Source organism: Microtus oregoni, unplaced genomic scaffold (assembly GCF_018167655.1).
Source record: "Microtus oregoni isolate MIOR12 unplaced genomic scaffold, Mior012 000043F_ref0000047, whole genome shotgun sequence".
NCBI classification, from domain to species: Eukaryota; Metazoa; Chordata; class Mammalia; order Rodentia; family Cricetidae; genus Microtus; species Microtus oregoni.
Window position 1 is genome coordinate 20,583,450 of NW_024543210.1, and position 23,632 is coordinate 20,607,081.

A 23,632-nucleotide genomic window follows, 5' to 3' on the forward strand; every position below is an offset into this window, starting at 1 on the left:
AGGTTCGAGAGAGGAAAAGGAGAAGGAGAGGCAGATGCCCAGGGCCAGCCACCCAGCCACACAGCCAGCCACAGAATAAGAAGGGAAAAAAGACATATAGAATAAAGAAAGGTTAAAAAGCCCAGAGGCAAATGTAGTTAAAGAGAAACAGGATAATTAAGTTAGAAAACCTGGCAAGAAAAAGCCAAGCTAAGGCCAGGCACTTGTAAGAAAGAATAAGTCTCTATGTGTTTGTTTGGAAGCTGGGTGCCGGGCCCCCGAAGAGCAAAGATTAAAAATAAAAACTACACCTATAGGCTCATAGTGAGTGGTGCCCTTGGGAGGTGGGAGGTGTGGCCTAGTCAGAGGGCCTGTCACTGGGGGCTGGGTTTTGAGGATTTCAGATGTTCAAACCAGGATCTCTCTCTCTCTCTCTCTCTCTCTCTCTCTCTCTCTCTCTCTCCCTCTCTCCAGCTCTCAGATCCAGATATAGAACTCTCAGGGACCTCTTTATCACCATGTCTGTCTATACTCACCATGCTTGCCTCCCCGGTGATAATGGACTAAACCTCTGAATTTTAAGCCAGCTTCCCATGAAATGTTTTCTTTTGTAATAGTTGCTGTGGTGCCTCTTCTGTCATAGCAATAGAAATCCTAACTAAGACAGTTGACATTGCCTCTCTTCACACCTCTTTCATTCCAGAAAAATAAAAGAGAAAACTACTAAAAAGCTACCAGCCATTCATTTGTGCTACTCACAGCAAGGTTGGTCCGCTGTATACTCCTCCAAAGGCATCTTTGTCAATAGCTGTCAGGAACTTATTCTTGTTTAGATAACTAGACAGGGGAGCGGGGGGGGGGGGGAGGAAGGAGAGGGAGAGGGAGAGAGAATATGAATTACGCAAAATTAGCCATCACATAACAGAACAAATATCAAAATACACTGTAACCAAGGTCACATCAATTTCAAAGTCACTTTATATTCTCTTGGCTTAAGCACCAATCTGTGTGTCAGGAATGCAAGGTTTTATTGTGGCAGGAATTTGAAAATTAATCATGTTTTGGGCCTAGTTTGCATATCTACATTTTATCAAAGTTGCCCAAATTTCCTATATCCTGGCAATCATTTTTTTTTTTCTACTTTGACTCAAAGTTTGCTTTTCAAAATTGACCATTACTCCCATATAGCTTTGAAGCTAGAACTTAGTTAAGAGGTGGGATGGAGATGGTAGGGTGATGGGAGGTGGCAAAAATGGTGCGAGGCTCAGTTCTTTTTTTTTTTAAAGCAGAGTTGCCAGATTTAACAAATTAAAACACATGATGTCAGTTTAATTCGAATCACTGATAAGCAGTGAATAATTTTCAAGAGTAAATATTTCCCATGCAAATTTATCTGTTGCTTATTTGAAATTCAAAGTTAATTGAATGGCATGCATTTTATCCAACAACACCAGTTTTGGTGTAGGGATATTTGTATAAGTAAGATTGCTATACCTTTTGTGAAAAATGTGTTGATCTTTCCGTTTTTATAATGCATTAGCCATTTGAAAGGATAATATTTCCTAGGCAATTTAAGTTGCAGAGTGCTTTTGAAATAAGATTTCCTCCAAGTGAACAAAAGCATCCAAGGATTTAGAAATTGGTCCTTCCCTCCCCCGCACAGCTTTTTTAGAGAGGAAAATCATCTAAAATGAAATAAAGTACATCCGTCTTTAACATAAATGACCCCAATTTATGCATTTACAATAACTTGCAGCATAGCGTAGGAAATTTACACTAGTGAGTGACCGTGACTTGATGCAGGATACATACAGTGGGGACGGCTGGGAGGTCTGCTTAATTATAGATAATGCTTCTCGCGTTGTATCAGCGAGTTTCTCGCTGCAGGGTGGTTATTGCTGAAGGCTGCCGGCTAATAATAGTAGAGCAATTGAAGACTTTCGGTCAGAATTCCATCTCCAGAGCATTCACAAAGAAAGGGCCCTTTAGCTGATTGGGTCCAGCTGAGTCTTTACTGGAGCGCGTGGATAAAAATAGAGCAAGCGACCCCCAGTGCGGAGGAGTTTTCTCACCCTCCTCTCTGAGCACGCTAAGGGATTAAACAGGCAATGAGTGGAGGCCTTATATGTTTGAATACAGTTTAGAGTCTTTCGATTATTTTTTAAAATAGAGGTCGGGGACTATTGGTCTAAAGTAGCACGCCTTTTGCCTGTGCTCTCTGTTTCCTCCTGACATTATCAGAATCTGTGATCACCCAGTTTCAGCCAGAATGGAAATTCTGCGCCGTATTTACTGCTGAGTACCCACTGCTAAGTTCAGGGCTCCAGGAATACTCACTGGGTGGGAACCGTGAAAGAGCAAACAAACAAATAAATATATCTTTTCTTTAAGATGGTGATATTGATACTTTTAAACTTTGAGGGTGACGCATATGACTGTCTAAAAAAAAAATAAGGAAAAAAAATAAAAGAAGACAGCATATGATATGGTGGCCTTGGGGAAATTGACCCTCCTGACGTCTGAATGCTGACGCAGCTGGTTTACAAATGGCCCACCCGAGGCCTCTTTAAGGGGTGGCTGAGCACACAGCTCATGGCGTGTGTTAGGTAGCTCTCGGTTATAACAAAATGGACACAAACAATCAGCGTAAGAAGAGAAATGGATTACTTCTGTTCACAGTCATGGGGAGGAGCTGATTGCAGTATTCTTGGTTTGTGGTACCATGGCTCACCACAGCAGGGGCATGAGGCAGAGGAAGCTACTTTCTCTACAGGTTCTGAGAAGCCAGTAACAGAGGAAAAGAAGGACCTGGTACCGTGTCCCCTTCAAAGGAATGTTCCTAATACCCCCCTCCGCCCCCCCACTAATCTTAAAAGTTCTACTGTTTCCCGCTAACACCAAGCTGACAATTGGTCGACTTTAACACATGGGCCTTGCGGGGCATTCCAGATAACGTCTATAGCAGAGGGTGTTTTGAAGTCTCCCATAGAAAAGACCAGTCCACTATATGTTCGGATTCCTGAGTAAGATGCCAAAGCATTGGTAGGCATTCCCAATGGGTTAATGCCATAGAAGGCTTGGGTCAAAGCACTCTCGTGTTCACAGACTGATTCTGCCATAAACCCATTATGTTTATGAAGATCTTTTGTTTGGTTATAGCTAGAGTGGGTAAGACCCACCTTGAGGAGAAAACAGCAACAACTGGAGAGAGGCTCTTGATGAGCACATCCTAACGACTATGATGGGCTTAGTGGCCATAGCGGCTTGTAACTCTTTATTCTTGGGCCAGTGTAACTATAGGTCACATGTAGTTCCTAGGCTGTGCCAAATCAAGTGAGCTCTGCCGAGCTCCTCTCTCTCCTCCTCTTCACTCCCAGTGATTGAGAGCAAAAATCAGCTTGCTCTAATCATCAGAAATTACTGTAAAACAAAATTATCACTTGTCCAATTTTGTAGCGTTTTCGTCTGATACTTAATACATCCCTGAGGACCAGGAGATTGGTCCACATGCAGAGCACTTTACCAGAAATGTTGCGGGAGGCTTCAAACTGGAGAAGGCAGCCAGAGTCCAGAATGGAAGAAAGAGCACAGCAGGAGGCACAGCCAATGTGAATGGAGATGAGCCAGCCTGATGGAGGCCCCATTCTTAAAGGACAGTACGCATGGTTGTTTGGCTGCTTGCCCTCTGAAGATGATCGAGTGATAACAATGCATGTGCCTCTCTTCCTTGTTCAGTCTGTTGGTTTCTTGAGCCAGGGTCTCAGTATGAAGCCCAGGCTGACTTTGGACTCGTGAGCCTCTTACTCCCACATCTAGAGAGTCTCTGGTCGTTTTGGGGGCTGCCTCTCTTAGCTTTGAATCTTGGGTTCTGATTTCTCCTTCCAGCAGAAGCTAATGGTGAGGAATTACAGACCCAGAAACATTAGCATAGAGAAAAGAAGAACTTTCACTAACCTCTTTAGCCACATGCTGCTGTCTGGGAATGTCATTCTCTGCAACCTGGTTCCTTGATCACAATTTATCCCGAGTCTGTGCTGTGTACACTGACTTGGCTAAATCAGTCACAAATATTGGTAAGCCAGATGGGAACCTACTCTAGACAATGACTCTTTTTGTGCGAATGGTAATAGAAGATGAAGGCAAAGAAGGTCCAAAAGTTTGGGAGGACTTGAAGAAGTGATGAAAGGAGAGATTTCCTAAAAGTCAGATTGCTAATGTGAGTACTGGGACAGGCTTCCAGAAAAGCTCCAATAGTTCCTTCCAAAGTGAAAAAGATGCTGCCATCTCTGCCTGGATAACGATGCTTTATTATTTTCATGGGTTCTGCCTTTTTGATGCTGGTGAAGAAATTAAGCTTGTCCTCGAAAACAGTTGTCAAATTTTCCATATTTCAGGACTTGAGAATCTTTACTTTGAACAGTAGGGCCGGGAAAATGAAGACAGCGATGAGCTGGGGAAAAACATTTAATTGGCAGCCTCAGTACTGTGAGGTGTGTGTGTGTGTGTGCTTAGTTTCTTGAACTCACCTTTTCTTTTTCAAGACAATGTTTCTCCGTCTATCTCTGACTGTCCTGGAACTCACTATGTTGACCAGGTTGGCCTTAAACTCAGAGATCTGCCTGCCTCTGCCTCCCCAGTGCTGGGATTAAAGGTGTGTGCCGCCACCACCCAGCTTGGACTCATTTTTTGAAAAGTTTCTTTTGTGAGACTTATTTTTATTTTATATGTGTGAGTGTTTTTCCTGCGCGTTTGTCTGTGTACCATGCACATGTAGATGCGTGCAGAGGTCAAGAGAGGTCTTCGGATTCCCTGGACCTGGCATTGTAGACAGTTGTGAGATTCTACATAGATGCTGGGAATTGAACCTGAGTCCTCGGCAAGAACAGTCGGCGCTCTTAAGCACGGAGCCATCCTTCCAGCTCTTGGATTCCTTCTTGACACGCAACAGCCATTCAGTGAAGACTTGTTTGACAAGAAATGAAAGCTCAGTTTCTGGGTAACTCACAGATAGGACAGGTTCTGCCCAGCGACAGAAGTAGTCAGTGTCCCAGAGAGGTGTGTGATGCACAGAGTAAATTTGCTGTTGCTCCTGGGTTTTGTTCTCTGAGGAATTTAAGGATCCATTTCAGTTCCAAGATCGAATTTCAGCTCATTCCTGCATAATTCCTTTAGGGGAAAGTGGGGTTGGCTTCTGGCTAGGCTGTGACATTCACATGGGAGTACTTTACATGGGGAACCGTGGTTTTTATGGTTTTTTTTTTTTGTTGTTGTTGTTGTTTTGTTTTTCCACACGGCTCTTGTTATTCAAAAACTGATAGGGATCCACCGCCTTGCTCTTACATTAGTCTAAATGGAAGCTGGGTTGGCCCATGGAAATCTTGATGGTTGAGAGATGGAGACACTTGTTTATCGACAGTAACAGGTGAGAAAGTGTTCAAGACTGCAGAAGGCCGCCAACCTTGGAGCATATCCTACAAGCTGTTCAAATACTTACCCCGTGAGAAATAGCAGCCTGCTTAATCCTATAATCTTCTCTACCGTCATCTTTCCCTAGTGGCTCCAGGCTGTGCTGAATTACTTCTAATCAGCTCATGTGTGATGCTAATTAGCACATTGTTTGTGCTGACTTCTCTGCTCATAACGATGACTGTCTTGGTAAGTCCTTAACACATCCAAGTTGTATTTATTTTGGGTCTGAATGTTTACTGTTAGGTAGAAACCCAGAAACTAGAATCCAACAATAGAGAATTCATCTCAGGGAATCAGACACTGTGTGAGACGCCACTCGGTTCTAGAAGACTGGATAAAGAGAGAGCAGAGAGGTCCAGAGAAAGAACACGGGACTGAACTTATGATTGAGAGCAGCTCAACTTCTCTTGAGCAAGGACACTCGTATTCAACGATCTGCCACCTGAGTGATGACAATGTGCTTGGCTCGCAGCGAAACCACGGAGCGACAGCTTTTACCCACTTGCCAGGATTTTCAGAACCCCCTAACTAACACCAGAACTGCTGCTTGGCTTCAGTGCTTGTCTGCAGTGTGGGATGGGTCCAGTCTGGCTGCAATAACACTACTCAGCCAGGCTAAAACAAAGAGTGTAATTGAGGTCAGACCCGATAACTTCAGAACATCAGTGTGAAGGGGATGATTGCTGTTTTGGATAACAAATTCTTTCAACTAGAACCTAGAGATATGTAAACACAGTTCTAGAGAGATCACGCTATTTTAATCTTTGAACCCTGCAAGGGTAATTATTACAGAAGAATTATTAATATGTTTTCCTTAGTTTGAAAACACAGTCAAGATGGAACTGTGCTAAAAGTATAGAGTGAGGGTCTAGAGAGATGGCCCAGGCTAAGAGCACTTCCCATATAAGCTTGACTACCTGAGTTTGATTTCTGGAACCCAAGTAAAGGCTTTTACTGGAGTGGTAGTGCAACTCTGTTATCCCAGCATTTTTATGGTGGGATCAGAAGTAGAGATACAAGAATCTACCTGAAGCTTGTGGACCACTAGCTAGGGTAGAGTAGACTGAGCAAGGGAAGGAGACAGCAGGAGAGATCCTAGCTCAACAAGATGGAGGGTAGGATCTGATTCTCAAACATTATCATCAGTGTCAGATGCACATAGTACCACAAAGGCACACACACACACACACACACACACACACACACGAACATACCTGTGTCCCTATAAGACAACTGATGATGACAGTATATGTCTTCACTTTATTGAGGATGAGAGCTTTGGGATTTAGAACTGGGGCCAACACTGTGTCCACTTCTGATGGCCCATGTCAAGTTCCTTTAGTATCACTTTCAAGACCTGAGATACTTAAAATAGATCCCAACAGAATTCAGACTCTCTGGATGGTCCTTCTAGGGGTGCGATGTCGGGAATGGTGGCAGTTTCCATGGTTACCCTAAACTTACACAGCATCCAGCTTTGTCCCATTGAAAGCATGTCCTTGAACTGAAGTAAATCCATTGTTGTATAGTTTCCTAAAATCAAGAGAAAGAGGGAGAGAGAAAAATCAGTGGCCATGCAGCTCAGTGGTAGAGTACTCGCCTAGCACATGTAAGGCTCAGGGTCACGGGATCCCCCAAAATGAGTAAATAAGTAAATAAAATTGATGACCTGTGGGATATATGTTGTTCCTTTTTAAAATAGTTGGTCTTCATCTCTTTAGTATCAGAAATGTGCATAAAATTTCACTCGTCATCCATATGCATTCCTCAAGACAAAATCCCTTATAGTATGCCTTGTCTGGGACATAAGATGTTTCCAAGTTTGAAACCTAATTCTCCGGACTTAGGGGCCCGTGAGTCAGCCTTTCTGCAGAAGCTACTTTTTGGTATGTGTGTGTGTGTGTATGCACACACATGCGCATGCACATGCATGTGGGTGCAGATGTCCAGGTAGAACAGGGAGGGCACTGGATTTCCTGGAGCTGAGTTATAGGCAGCTGTGAGCTGTCCTATGTGTACGCTGGGAACCTAACTCAGGTCCTCTGCAAGATAGGTAGGCACTGTTAACTGCCGAGCCATCTCTCCAGCCCATAGACTCTTTTAAAAGATGTGTACATACTAAAGGGAAGGGAGTTTCAGATGACATTTAAGCTCATGCCAACATTGGAGGAGTTACAACACTTTAAGAGAACCAGATAAGAAGACACCCATCTGAACGCATAGATTGCCATTTTGTCCCCATCTCTGTCTCTCTCTTAAAACATCTACTTGTCTTTATTGTTTAACCATAAAGCAAATACTTAATGATTATAGCTGGAATTAATTTGAACCTCATAGATGAATTTTAAAAAGTAGAGAGACCATGCCCCTTTGTGGCAATTTTTTTGAATGTTTTAATATCTATTAAATTTTTCCTTGATTCCCAGGAGCCATCCTCAAAATATTACCACCCCTGCTTCCTGGTGAAGTTACGGAGGATATGGGAGTGGCTTGCCAAGAACTTGTTAGTCTAAACTTGTTAGGGTTCTGGATCCTTGACCTCAAATTTTCTCATCTACCAGAAACACACCTCTGTAGGAGAAGGGAACCGAGTCTTTGGGACTCCAAGCTGTGTGGCACTCATGGCTATTGGTAGTTATTGGCATAATGAAGCAGCAGGCCCCAGGAATTCCTCAGGACAGGTGGGGTGAATTTCGATAATAATTTAATCTACTACTTATGGACTTGATAGGACAAAAACTACAGGGGGGACTCCAAGTTTACAACCAGGCCTGGCTCTGCCACTCAGTAGCTGGGTGATCCTGAGACTCTCACATCCTCCTCCATCCTGTTTTTTAATCTCTAGAAATATGATGCTAATATCTTATTACAGGTTGCTCGGGAGACCCAGTCACTATATCTAATAACGATGAATGCTAAAAGATGACCATGTTAAAGGAGAACGCTAAAATTTGAATCCATTCTAGATATCTGTGAGAAACTGGAGAATAATCTCATGGTTTTGTTGTTGTTTGTATATATTTTTTAAACAGCTAAGTTTTCTTGTAGTTCCTAAAGGATTATAGGTGTGGGCTGCAATCCATTTTCTAGGGACTCAGGTCCAGAGAATAAAAAATGCTGATGGATAAGTCCTCTTCTCCTGAACTGCAACTCTTCCAAATATGTGAAAAAAAATCCACTTTTTTATATTCTCTAAATTTGTTCTTGATGGGCAGGAGAGATGGGTCAGCCATTAATATGCCAGCCACACAAGCACAAAGACTTGAATTTGGATCCTTAGAACCCACTTAAAACAGCAAGCATAGTAACAGTGCCTGGAACCCTTGTCCTGCGGGTGGGGTGGACACAGTGGATGCTTCAAGTTCACTGGGCAGCCAGTCTAGCCGAATCGATGAGCTTCAGGGTCAGCCAGAGACCCTGGCTCCAAGAATATGAGTGGAGAGGGATTGAGGAAAAGCAATGCCCATCTGTAAGCCTCTACAATCCATGCATATATCTGCATGCATACGTTCATGTTTCTACACGGACAAGCACAAACACCACACACATACATGCACACACATGCACACACACGTGTACATACACACTAAAAAGTTTTCTTGGTTTGAGTTATGGTTAGAGACTAAATAAAACTTCATGGAGGAATAGGTCCTGAGAAATGCAAATGGCAGAGAAGGGAAGAGGCGCCGACTCTGCTGTTGGGCATTTTCCTTGCACATTTAAAGTTTTGAATCTGATTGACCTTAACGGAAGAAAGGGCTTTTATTTTATTTTATTTTTTTTTTTTTTTGATTTTCGAGACAGGGTTTCTCCGTAGCTTTTGGTTCCTGTCCTGGAACTAGCTCTTTTAGACCAGGCTGGCCTCGAACTCACAGAGATCCGCCTGCCTCTGCCTCCCGAGTGCTGGGATTAAAGGCGTGCGCAAGAAAAGGCTTTTATAACGATATTATTTTAAAGAAATATCATCTGGAAAGATAATTGACTAACTCAGGCCAGGCCAACACTACACGGACAGAACACCAATCCCCATCCTTCAGCATCTACTTTTGAAGAATCAAAGAGCAGGTCATGACTTCTGAACAAAAGCACTGTGTTTTCTACTGAACAAGCAGTTACAGGAGCTGTGTTATAGCTTGTGATCTCCGAGCAAAAGTGCAATTACAGAACATGAAAAGCCCCCCGTGGCACCACTCGCTTGTCAGTGACTCTGAAAGTCACATTTACTCCATGGTGTTTCTTCCTGGATAGAACGGGGCCATTTGGATACGGGATGATGTACCATAAAGCCGACAGGCCAAATCTGATCCACATTCTGTTTCTATAAAGGGACTTAAATGGGACGCAGACTTGCCCCCTGACTTATGGATGTGTTTGACTGCCTTTGCTTTGCAGTGGCAGTTGCTCCGAGGCAATGTCTACAGCCTACCTGGCCCTTCTTGGAACAAATGACCAACCCCTGCCACAGAGAATACGCAGTTCTCATTACCGCAATCTGTTTGGGGTGTGCCGAATATCACACCACAAGGCAGCATTCATCTGTGTGAAACCCTTCCAGATAGAGTACACATTATAAGGTGGCATGCTTCTGTAAAACTCCGACACAGTTTTGGCCAGAAAAACCACGGCAATAGCCTCAGATAAAAGTCAGGTGCCGGCAAGAGTGAAACCGGGAATACTCACAGGGTCAAGGTTTCGTTGCACAGTCCCTGAAATGCATTTTCAGGGACCGAAGTCATGTAAGGGTTGTCTGTGATTTCCCTGCAAGAGAAAACGATGAAAGCAGTTGAGAGAAGAATGCTGGAAATGGGTTCTTGGTGCATGTGTGCACTTCAAAGGACTGGCCGGAAGATAGCTCAGCTTTTGCTGTTTCTTTGACCTGCTTCTAAGCGCTGGTGGCCATTTGAGGTAACGAGAGCTGCTCTAGGTGGATACACATTCGCAGTCCAGTCTGCATCAGGCAAACAAGCTCCAGTGTGAGCTGAGGTCTCTGCCTTACTCCTTATCTCAGAGCAGATGGAGCTCAGAGACTTCTGAATCTGTATCACGATGTCCATAGCAACTAGAATTTTCTCTGTCAATATAGGGATAAGGGGAAAGGAAAAGGATCAATGGATTTCATGAGGATCATTAGAAAGTCTATTTGCAAAATGCTGCCAGGCAGGTGTTCCCAGAGGGCTGCTTATGTTTAAACAGAGTTTAGCTGTAGCAAAGAAACATGCTCATTTTTTTTCCTAGAAAAAAATTAAGAGTGTGCAGCATGCCAGGCGGTGGCACACATCTTTAATCCCAGTCCTTGGGAGGCAGAGGCAAGCAGATCTTTGAGTTAGAGGCGAGTCTGGTCTACACAGTGAGTTCTAGGACAGCCAGTGCTACACAGAGAAACTTGGTCTCAAAGGAAAACTGAGAGAGAGACAGAGAGAGATAGAGAGAGAGAGAGACAGAGAAAGGAGAGAGAAGAGAGAGGAGAGAGAGAGAAGAAAGAGAAGAGAGAAGAGAAAAGAGAGAGGAGAGAGAGAGAAGAAAGAGAAGAGAGAAGAGAAAAGAGAGAGAGGAGAATCATTCTATACTTTGCTGACTGCAGCGCAAACTCAACCTTTGCAATTTTCCTGCATACATACTTTTTCATTTGCATGATTAGGTAAGACAGCTGGTCTATGCCACTGCTTTTGGAAAACAAAAATATAAACAAAAACATCAGTCAATCAAAAGCATACCCTGATTGCTCTGTGACATCAGATCACATACTCATTTGGATTTTTCTAGTCCTTTGTTTCACTATTCATTGAAACAAAACTTCCCTTTATATTTTGAGTGAAGCAAGTATAGAAAAAGCTATCAGAAAATATGAAAAATGAAGTATCACTGTTATCAGTAGCCCCCTTCCCCATTAGGCCATTCCCCTCGGAAATCATTTGATCATTTTTCCCATTTAAAAATTAAATGTGGGTGGGGGAGTCTTGAGACAGCTCTGTGGGTAAAGGTTGACAACCTAAGTGTGGTTCTGAGAACCAACTCCTGCGTGTTGTCTTCTAACCTCCACATTCCACATAAGATACATACATATTAAATAAGTGTAAAACATGAAATAAAACAGGCTAGAAATTATTCTACCTAAGTGCAGTGGGTAGACCCTCCCTGAATGTGGTTGGCACCATTTCATGGGCTGAATTCAGAATCTTATGTGAGTGGAGGAAGCCCACGGAGTTGCAAGGAATCATGGATATGTTTGCTGTCACTTAGCTCTTGACAATGGGTGTGACGGGACCAGCTGATTGACTGCCTACTTTGGCTTCCCTGAAATGATGGCCAGTAACTTGAAATTGTAGCCAATTAAATCATTCCCTCCCCAGTATGTATGCTTCATGCCCATGGAAATCAGAAAAAAGTGTAGGATGCCCTGGAAAGGGAGTTACGAACCGTTGTGAGCTGCCACATGGCTGCTGAGAACAGAACCCGGGTCCTCCACAAGAGTGAGCTCTCAACCTCTGATCCATTTTTCCAGCCCCCTCACCACTGTTGTCTTTTGACAACAGAAATGAAATTAAAACAAGAGTAAACCTGAAGAGTTGGCTTTCTTCTCTCTCTAAAATTCTCTCCCAAAATTCTCTTTTGAACCCTGTCTTGTTTACTAGTGTTGTCATGAAACACCATGACCAAAGAAACTTGGGGAGGAAAGGATTTATTCAGTCTGTGCTTCCATGTCACAGTTCGTCATCAAAAGAAGTCAGGACAGGAACTCCAGCATGGCAGGAACCTGGAGGCAGGAGCTGAGCTGAGACCATGGTGGAATACTGCTTACTGTCCTCTTGGCTTGTTCAGCCTGCTTTCTTATAGAACCCAAGACCACAGCCCAGAGATGGCCCTGCCCACAATGGGCTGGGCCCTTCCCCATCAATCACTAATTTAAAAATGCTTTACAGGCCTGCCTACTGTAAACAGAGACTGCTCATTCATCTCCTGGCCACCCAGACCCAAATAATCACACAGAAACTATATTAATTACAACACTGTTAGGCTAATGTCTTAGGCATATTTCTAGGTAGCTCTTACATCTTAAATTAACCCATTTCTATTAATCTATGTATTACCACAGGGTGTGGCCTATTGGTCTTGGTGTTCCGGCATCTGTCTCCTTTAGGAGCTTTGTGGCATCTCCCTGGCTCCACCTACTTTCTCTCTCTCTATCTCTGGATTTCCAACCTGGCTTTATTTTGGCCTTTCATAGGCCAAAGCAGCTTCTTTATTAATCAATGGTAATAAAACATATTCACAGCCTACAGATACCTACAGAGGGGCATCCCACATCCACATTCCACCTGACTTTATGGAGGCATTTTCTTAATGGAGGTTCCCTTTTCTCAGATGACGTTAGCTTGTGTCAAGTGGACATGAAACTAGCCAGTCCACACCCGTTCCAATCCAGCTTCCTACCACCACCATCCTACACAAGCTGTTGTTATGTGAATCAGCAGTGGCCCACAGCTTGTGAACTCTGGCCGTTCCTTACTTGTGCCTCGCTCCATCCTTCAGCACAGTTACCCTGCTTACTGCTTTCTCTTGGAGTCCATTGCTTTTCCTGGCTTCTACTACTTCCTATGACTGCACCCCAATTCTTACCAAATACTGCATGTTGAGCTTACTTACAGTATAAAGAATACATCCGTGGAATAAATTTTGGTCAGGTCAGGGAATATTCTGAGTCCAGTGTTGAAAATGCCACTATATTAAAAAAGAAGAAATGAAAGTTTAGGTAAGAAAATCAATACCTAAGAAGTATAGTGTAATGGCCGAAATCATGAGACTAGGAGGTAAATCCCAAGTCCTCCACCCAATACCTCATGACTGTGGCAAGTGCCAACCCTGACATGAGATGATATTTCTTCAAAGCATAATTTAATTTGGTCAATAGTAGTGATATCGATGGCCTGCTTAGAATTAAATGTGGATTATTTGAGCCCAGTGAGATGCCTAGAAATAGAGGAAGAGACAAGGGAGAGGAGAGGAGGTGGGGGAGTGGATATTTCCCTGTTTTAATTGGAAGACATATGTGCTTGCGCAAGTGGCATGTATCTTTGTATGTGTGTCTCTCTCTCTGTGTGCGTCTGTATGTGTCTGTGTGGTGTACACGCATGTTATGTGTATGTTGGGGGATGGGCTGTCAAAGTCCAGTGGAAGAAGAACACATGACTATCCAGCTCCAAGTCAGCTTTCCTGTTGTCAGATTTACATTGTGGCATGGCGGTTTGTGCCATTAATCCCAGCACTCAAGAGGCAGAAAAATCCCTATAAATTTGAGGCCAGCCTGGTCTACATAGTGAATTCCAGGACAGCCAGAACTAAGCAGAGAGGCCCTGTCCCTTCCATAACCCCCAAATCTGCATCCTACTGCATTATTATTTTGCTAAGAATTCCTTTTTTGTAGTAACAACCCTGTGGGTATACAGCAGTCTTTAACCAACACTTGCAGAAAAAAAGGAAAATCTGAAAGACGATAGCTTCTCCTTCCAAAATTCATGCCATCAAGGAAAGAGTATGTCAAGGTTAAAAGATGTGTGAAACAGAACACGAACACAAAAGTTTGAGGCTCCGAATGCCTCCAGGATTTAATTCCTCAGCTACAAGACCATAGAAGTGGAAACAAAGTACGTTTGGAAAGGCTTGGTACAGAGCAGGGGAGACTTTGACCCGACCTAGCTCTTCTAGTGTGAAACAACTCATGTTTCCCTGAGACATGTTCAAAGGCCATTCAGTCTTGACTCCTTCTAAAGGGAAAGACATTGGACTGAAGAGGCAGCAGGAGCCAGAGAACTCAAAAAGGAATAAAGGGGATGATCCAGAAGGAGAGAAGTGATGTTCCATGGGTGTCTACGAAACATAGCAGCAGTTCAGCCGTGATTGGGGTTCATGACAAAGAGTAGGACAAAAAGGCCAGAGAGTCCAGTGGAGACCATAAATGTTGGATTAATGAGACTGGAACCTTGACCTCTCTACTCTCTAAACCCACTAAATGAGTCCTTTTCTTCTTTGATCTCCTCCTTAATTACTTGATTGACCATCCACTGAGTTGAAAGCAAGTCCATAAAAGGATTGACTGCCTTGTCCTACAAGAAGCCTTTGAATCGCACACACCATTAGACATGGAATTTCCCACTCCCACCCCTTGGACATGGGGCTGTTTCTAGTTCTCCCAAGTGGGCCATGTGGCTTCATGCTTCTGTCTTTATCATGGTACCCTATCCAGTTAAGGCTCCTTCTGACATAATGTCTCTGCAGTTCTTGAATAACTTCTATCCAGCCTTAAAATGTCGGTGAGATATACTTTTATTTTAAAAGTCTGGATGTAAATAAACTACATGTTAATAGTGATTATTTCAAGGCACAGGGTTGAAGATTGATTTTTATTCTCATTATACTGTTGCTTTTCTAATTTTAAAAATTGTATTTAAACAGAAAAGAAGGCTCCTCCAGCTGGTGTGTAAAGGGCTTTGGGTCAAATATTCACATCCATTCAAGACATTTCCCTGGACTACCTACTGTGTGATAGGCAGCAAGGATGAAATAGAACCAATATGCCCCCTGCTCTGGTGGAGTTTATGGCCAGCTCATAAGTCATTGCCAAAGCCAAGTAGAAGTGTATCACTTCTGTATTGAGACTTTGCCTTTTGAAATTTCTGATATTGTTTTTGTTAATAAATATAAAATTGTTGTTTCTAAACATTATTGACAAGTTGGCTATCAGGATAAGACCATGTATATATTTTACTGTCTCCTTCCTCTTCACTCTGGGAGCAGCTCTTTGGTCCCAGAACTATATGCTGACTTTTTGGGGTAGGCTTTAAACGTGAGCTGTTTCATGTGGCACTTTGCCCAATGGGAAAGGTGAAAAGTCATAAGAAACGATCTGATTTTGCCATACACCATTAAAATGATGTTAGACAATATCATCTTAAGGAGATTCTTGATAGACAACAGCATCAGAACTCTAAAACACACACACACACACACACACACACACACACACACACACACCAACAAGGAAGGAGTCAATACTTACAGGAATTTGAGCAAGGGCAGCTCTGTTAGAGCATCAGGGTCTATGTAAGTTAAACTTCTGGTGTTGCGGATTTCTCTGCAAGAGTTAACGAGAGTGCTGTCAGCAAAATACAGCCCTTCCAGTTTTTACTAAAGATAAATCAAGTTTAACAAAAGTTCATGAAAAGATGAGGATACATTTATATGGCAAGACAGAAACTCTATGTCCTTAGCCACTGATTCCTAGCTCCTCCCCTGGACATGATTTTCCTCATGGACTTGGTCTCAGTCAGTTTGAATTTATGGACCACCTTTCTCTTAACTGTAGTTTCAAAGCTTTGTTTGTCTGTTGTTTGTGTTTCTTATTTTCCTTGCTTTTTTTCCCTAGATTTTGGTAGAAAAGAAAACTCCTCTAGTGGTTTGACAAACTGATGAGCACAGGCGTCTTTATAGTGACAGGAGCCAGTGATGCTGCCATGATGATGAGCACTAGAGGGGTAAGTGAAGTGACAAATGACAGCATTGCAGAAAGGGCCAAGAGTCTGTTGACTGCAGTTTCAGGTGAAAGGGACAGAGGAAGCCTAAGCAGCTTGCTTGGGTTTATTTTGTGATGCCAATAATTTAAGACTCAGCATATGTGATATGTTGTGATATCATATGAGTTTGTAACTTATATAATTAGGTTCATGCATTCACTCATCAGGAATAGTTAACATAAGTGTCATAACAACTGTTAAACCTGGGCCGTAACTAGTAAAATTAAAAATTTGGCACACCTAGATTGGCTAGAAGAGGTTCATAGCACTCTCTGTGCTTACAAGGAAAGTCAGTGAGAACCCACTGAGGTCTGTAGTCTTTTGTTCTGCAGATGTCCCCTGAGGCTTGGCCACCGAGAGTACTGTGTCCAGTCATCCATGCTATTATTTGGAAAGCTTGGAATCTGATCATTGTAATACTTAAGCGTCTTTGTTCTAGGATAATTATTTGTGGGAAGCTTTCGGCTGTAGGATACATCCAGTACCTCATGAGAGCCTGTAGAAGGAGGAAGTGCTGTTATTGTCTGGATTTATAGATGAGGAAACTATGACTCCAGGGACCTTATCCAAAGTTATGTGGCCAGAGGTGACAGAGTCAAGAGTCTACAGCAAGCCTGGCTATTCAGCAATAAAAGGAACAAACTACAGATCTGTGCTACAAAGGAGATGAGCCGCATCTCACAGGCATCAAGCTAACTGAAAGAAGTAAAACACAAAAAGGCCACTTACTATATGCATCCATTAATAGGAAAGGTCCATGTAAGACAAAGTTGTAGCAATATTTTAGAGCAGGATCTGAGACATAGCAAGTACTTAGCAGCCATAGAGACTCGGGTTTGATCCCTAGCCCTAAGGAAGGGATGGGGGGGGGGGGAAGGGAGGAGGGGAGAAGAGAGGAGAGGGGGAGAGAGGAAAGGAGAGGAAAAGAGAGGAGGTAAGAGGAGGGGGAGGGGAGGCTAGGGGAGGAGAGAGAAAGAAAGGTAAAGAGAGGAGAGGGGAAGAGAGAAGAGGAGGGGAGAGGGGAGGAGAAAGGAGGAGAGGAGAGGAGAGAAGAGAGGGAAGGGGAGGAGAGGGGAGGGGAAAGGAGGAGAGGAGAGGAGAGAAGAGAGGGAAGGGGAGGAGAGGGGAGGGGGAGATCTGGCAGAAAAGAGAAGGTTGAGATAAACTACAAATATCCACAATGATGCTTTTGTCATTGATAGTAATGTGTGTTCTAAAACCGGATTGTTATGATAATCAATTCTGCAAGTTTCCAAAAAATTATTGAACCACAGACCTGTGAATTATTGAACCACGTTTGGAAACCAACTTTCCAAAAAATTAATTGAACCACGGGTGTGAATTTTGTGTTCTAGTCAAGCAATTAGCCTTAGTAACAGTTTCAAATGTGGTTATTACTGGAGTCTAGCTGAATAAGAGAATCCAGTTACAAGCGTTACTGCCAGATCTTTACCACACATATCACTGGGTGGCTAACAGATGGGACTCATAGTAGGTGACCAATCTCATTACTCTTTCAGTCACTGGTAATTGTCATCGTAATTCACTTTACTCACAGACGATAAAGAACACAGTGTGTTGCCTATGAGCTTCTTAGTAAGAGATCCGTTTGACATGAGTTAGATGAAAGAGTGAATTGATGTATTTGAAATGAATAAAAAGCCAGGGCCCAGTTGTGGTATGCGGCTATAATCCTAGCACATGGAGGCCGATGTGGGAGGAACACATATTCAAGACCAGCCTGTAGCACACAGTTCTTGACCAGCCAGGATTATATAGTGAAACCCTGTTTCAGCCACCCCTTCTCTACTAATGGATCAATCAGTTTATCATTGATATAGACCTCTGTGTGATTTCTTTGGGGCTAAATGGCTGTGGGACCTGGTGGGAGGACAGAAACCAGGCAGGACAGAAAACTACCCCAGTCAACAGTCTACCTCAAAGCAAGGCATGGTGTTTTATACCTATAATCTGAACATTTAGGAGAGTGAGGTGGGAAGATTGTTGTAAGTTTGAGGCTAGCTTGGGCTACAGAAGGAGACTTGGTCTCAAAATCCTGAACTAAACCAAATCAAACCATAACAACTATGTAAAGCTTCCCAACCTCCAACAATCTCCTTTAAAAAAAAAATCAAAAACAAAACAAAACCACATTAAAGAAATCCTTGGAGATAGTTTATTATATCGAAAGAAAGAGGATTGAGTATTGTTAGCATCCAGACCTAGAATTTTCCAAAACATTAGAAAGATACTTTCTTGTAACTCATGTAACAAAGGCAAAAATGGGCAAGGGCAGTTTAAACTTCTTAAGAAGCGTTTACAACCCCTCCCCCAATACTGTAATTCTAATTATTTTTGATGCCTAAAATTGTGCATTCAAACAATATTAGATTTTTAAATCTTTTTAAATCTTTTCTTTTCTTCTATGTTTGCACCAGTAAGACAAATTTTAATGTTTTGACAAAAATTTTAAATGTCACAAAGTACTCAAACTTTTCTCATTGATGGTTGAGTTTCTTCACCCAGTTCCAGTTTGTTTATTTTTAGAGTGCCAGGCTACCATGCAGAGCATAGGTTACCCTTATTTAAATTCCACTGTTTTTTTTTTCCTGTGCAGTCAAATCTATTTCTATTTACCTCCACATTTACCCCCTCTGCCTCTGTTCATTTTCTTCAGTACAGAGTATATGGCTGGATTGGGTCATCTTTTATTTTTTTTTCCTAATCATTCCCTGGAGCAGTTCTTTTACTTTAAGTCTAATGCTGACAAGTTCTCAAGAACTTTCTTTGTGGATTTGGAGAAATGACTCAGCCTGGAAGGTCACTTGCTACCCAGTCTAATGACCTGAGTTCTATCCCCAAAACTCACTTGGTGAAAGGGAAGAACTGACTTCTGCGGGTTGTCTTCTGACCTCCTCTTGCATATTGTGACACACCAGACACCGCAAAAATAAAATAAATGAATGTAAACGACCTTTTGTACTGGTGGCTGTGGTCTGGCTCTACTGGGTACTTTTCGTTGTACTTACATGTGAGTCATTTTGCTCAGGTTGTAGAAAGAGTGTGGCTCCAGCCGCTGCAGAGTTGCATCTATAGATAAATAGCTGAGCATTATAGAAATAAGACACAGCAGGAAGTTAGCAATGGGTTCCAAGCACTCTATTTTATTTTATCACGTTGGCTTACACAGGCCATTGCAATGCACGCATAGACTGTGCTGTCAACATATCCCCCACAGTCCACTGCTCTCTCTTCTCTTGCTCCACCCCTTCCTCATTAGTCCCTGTGTCCCCCTGCACAGCATTGCTTCCACCTTCCTACCATCTGTATATATGTGGCTCTAGGTATCTATAAAGCCTAGGACCCATAAATGAGAGGACACTTGCAATATGTGTCTTTCTGAGACAGCCTGAATTCACTTAACAACATGGTCTTCAGTTGCTTTAACCCCCCATTCTTTATGGCTGAAATCAATTCCATTGTGTCTGCAAACTACATTTTCTTACCCATTCCTACTGATGAGTGCCAAGGTTGGTTCTCTAATTTCAGTAGTGTGAAAAGTGCTACAGTAACCATGGATGTGCAAGTATCTGTGATATAAGCACAATATTTTTATGTACATATATGCATGTGTTCATGTGTAAACAGGCAAACAAGTGTATTTGTGTGTGTGTGTGTGTGTATGTGTGTGTGTGTGTGTGTGTGTGGTGTGTGTGTAGACTTGAGGAAACTTTGGCTCTCATAACTCAGAATGCCATCCACACTGTTTTTACAGATGAGGTCTCTCATTAGCGTGGGACACCTAAGTAGACTAGGTTGACTGGCCAGTTGTCCCCAGATATGCATCCATTTCCACCTCGAGAATGTTGGGATTTATAAATATGTGCCACTACACCTGGATTTCAAACACAATGTTTTAATAACTTCTTTGTTAGGGCCTTCCCAAATCATGGACCATGCACAAAGCCCATATGTAGTCTCTAACCACATTCCCTCTCCCCGCAAATCCCAGTATGTCTAAAACTTCCCAATCCTTTATGTTTCATTTCTCTGCAGGCCTCAAATGTCATTTTCTTCAGGAGTTTTAGACCAGCTTCCCAAAGATGCTACCATTATCATGATACATCATCACAGCAATATGAATTCATCTTTCATGGATAACCACAGTGCATCTTCCTAATTATTTGGACAGCATTTGATTTATGTCACACATGATTTATGTCATACCACTAAGCTGTCAGTCACCTAATGTGGAGGTTTGTGTCTGCTTTTGACCACCGAATTGTGAGTGTCCTCATAGTTCTTAGCATTAAGCAGACTCAGTAAATACATGCTCAGTGAATACATAAATAAATATCAAAATCAGAAAGTGTCACAAAAGAACACTAAAGAGAATAAGAAGCATTTTAATAGTGGGCTTAAGAGCATGAGGATAGAAGTGAAACTTCCAAGGAACTAACTGGCATTCTCCTGGTGGAGCATTCCAGAGGGTGGTGACTATAGTGATGATGCAATATTCTGAAAATGTCTCCTAACTCCTAAGAAACTGGAACCTTTGCTGGGCTTCACAGCCAAAGCTAACAACCCACCTTGAAGTCACTTAAGACTTAAGATGGCCAGCCTCCTGAGTACTCAGCCTATTTGTTTAGCCTGCTTTGAAGAGAGCAGTGGAACAACCAACCTTACTTGCCTTGGCTTTCCCATGTAATTAACTTTTACAACCTAAGCTAATGAATAGCTGGAACCTTAAATTATGTGCTTTATAGCGGGGCGTGGTGGCACACATCTTTAATGCCAGCCCTTGGGAGGCAGAGGCAGGTGGATCTCTATGAGTTCGAGGCCAGGCTGGTCTACAAAGGGAGTTCCAGGATAGCACAGCTATCACACAGAGAAATCCTGCCTTGAAAAACAAACAAAAAACCCCAAACATACAACAACAGAAATATTATGTGCTTTTCCTTGCCTTTGTCCTATAACAATACGTGTGTATTATTTGTTGAAAGTAGCAGATACAGAAGTTGAAAGCAATCTAAAATCTACCATGAAGGTTGAAGGTATCCATTCATGGATATTGGTTGATAAACAATGTTTGTTATTTGGGTCAGCTGGGATCAGCTGGGGCCAGTGAGAATACCTTGTAAAACTCAGTTAAAGATTTTTGTAGAGTTGCCCATTGCTCCCCATGTGATGCCTTCTGCGCTGTTCAATAGAGTGAAACCTTTTGTGAGAGACAGACACACAACAGACAGAGACACAAAGACATGCACATACACGCATGCACACACACATACATACACAGACTCAACAGTTAGTGCAGATGGGCCCAGAATAAGACTCAAACAACAGACAGAGGATGTAAGACATTGAGCACATGAAGGTAAGAACCCAGATTTGAACTCCTTTTGGTAAATGGTTCCAAGGTGAAGAGCTTTTATTTCTTTCCTGAATAAGACACAATGCATTGGCAATCAGAGATCATCACTAATGCATTTAATTCATGTAGACTGCATTATCTCTTAAGACCTATCTTTCTGATTTTGAATGAAACTAAAACGTTCCAGGATTTGCCTCGAAATTATTAAGCAAAAATATCATGCAAATAAACGTTTTAGGTACTAAGAGAGGGGAAAACGACAAGCTCCATTGCATGAGCAGTTGTGGATTTGTATGTAAGCTAGGTTGCTTTAGATGGTTTTGTCTAAATCTCTCTTGCAACAAGAATAATCCACACAGATCCAATGACCATCATCTACTGAGAGGCATTTCTATGGCATTTTGGAAAATCAATGATTAGCATGGTCGTAACAGAGATTCTCAGCCCTGAACCTAGAATTGAACAACCTGGATACATAGATGTTCAAGACCCATCCCAGGATCATTGATTCAGGATCATGAAGACTGGGCCAAGCATTTATATTTTTTCAAAAGCTTCCTTGGTAATTTTTATTGAATGACATTCTTCATAAGAGGGATAGTAATTGTTAGACTTAGGGTTATCTTTTTTTTTTTTTATTTTAAACAGGGTTGCTCATTGCTATTCTGGTAGTCCTATGCTGATTAGAATTATTTATTCTATGAACAAACAGCCTTTGACTTATCAGGTTTCCCAGCCCTTTGTCCTTTGTGGCTGAGCAACAGCATGCAAATTGTTTTCATCCGAACATTATCTCAGAACACTTTTTACAGGATCGGTTTACTGTTTAGGGACCATAGAGAAATTTTCATGGGTGAAAGTGGGGCAAGAGTCATTCTGAAAGCTGGAGACTTACTTCCCTGTGTTTGCTTCACAGCCTTTACCCCACATTTCCTACTGAATTTTCAGAGAAGTTCGTTCTGCCCGCCACACTGAGCTGAAGTTCTGGTTTCTCTAACCTCTGGGCTTGCTATAGCTTAAATATAGGAATGATTTATTCACCAGGACTGAAGCAATGATTCTATTTTGTTCCATTTTAAAACTAAGACATCTCTTTATTGCATGTAAATGTTACTCAATTACTATGATGACTATACAACCTCTTATAAAATTTAGGGTACTTTTCTCCTGTTGAAACATTTGCCAGAGTCACTGGTGGAGATTTTTAATTTCCTGGGCAAACCTAGGTCATCTTGGTGATCTCCGCTTGCTTCCCCTGGGATATCTTACTATTATTACTGTATGCCCATGCATCCAGCAGATATCTGTTGAACATTTACTTTATACCAGTATCTTTCTGGAAATTGATAAAACAGACTTCTTCCTTAGCTTCAAGGAACCCATAGAATTAGGAGATTCAAACTATCAGATGGGATTAGTGCAGCATGTATTAAGTGCTCTGGACGGTACAGGAGATCTTAGGCTGGCAAACCCAGTGCGGGCTGCTTGGGGGTTGCCGCAAGGAAACTTTCAAATCTCCATGAATATTGTCTATTTCTCAGCCACCCTCCTCCTACTGCCTATTCTTGATTATATAATATTTTGAATTCTGGTTGCTCACCACCAATCTTAGCAGACAAACTTTATAGAAAGCGTTGAAGCAGGAGATAGGAATTCTTTGGACCCCCCTCCCCACCAATAACTTTCTTGTGACAGTGGAGAAAGGGACTGTTTTCTTACATCCCTAATTCTGCTTGGCTGCGATCCTCCACCTCCTCAAGGACCACAAGCTCTAAGGTTGTTCTTGCTTTGTCCTTTAGCATCTCCCATTCTACAGTCTTCACCGTGTACTTGAGACTGTTTTTAAAGACAGGATTTTTCTGTGTAGCGCTGGCTATCCTGGAACTCGCTTTGTAGACCAGGCTGGCCTCTAACTCGAAGAGATCCACCTGCCTCTGCAGTACTGGGATTAAAGGCGTGTGCCACCATCACTCAGTTTGAGACTGTTTTTATGACTTCCAAGAACCTCAGTTTCTACTTACATCACTCCCCTGACCATGCACGTGCCCAGAACGTCCAATATCCTTTATTATACCTTGCATTTCCCCCTTCTCGTGTGCATTCTTTCTGTCTGAATCAGTATATAATTTACTTTATTATGTTTGACTCATTATCTGTCTCCTCCCAGCTGAATATAATTTTAGTAAGTGTTCATAGCCAAAGTGGAACAAATGCTTGATGACTGAATAAAAAATGTCTATAT

At 42.3% G+C, this 23,632-nt stretch overlaps 1 protein-coding gene across 2 annotated transcripts in view; it reads right to left on the minus strand.

The window, feature by feature from the left end:
- The window catches only part of LOC121434457 (thyrotropin receptor), a 113,535-nt gene that overhangs the window by 21,685 nt on the left and 68,218 nt on the right, over window positions 1-23,632 (minus strand). For both annotated transcript variants that reach the window (XM_041633423.1, XM_041633424.1), the window contains exons 3-8: window positions 19,046-19,120; window positions 15,503-15,577; window positions 13,093-13,167; window positions 10,129-10,206; window positions 6,913-6,981; window positions 739-816 (exon numbers count right to left, since the gene is read on the minus strand). In XM_041633423.1, the coding sequence (XP_041489357.1) occupies window positions 739-816; window positions 6,913-6,981; window positions 10,129-10,206; window positions 13,093-13,167; window positions 15,503-15,577; window positions 19,046-19,120 (450 nt within the window). The remainder of the gene's footprint in view (window positions 1-738; window positions 817-6,912; window positions 6,982-10,128; window positions 10,207-13,092; window positions 13,168-15,502; window positions 15,578-19,045; window positions 19,121-23,632) is intronic.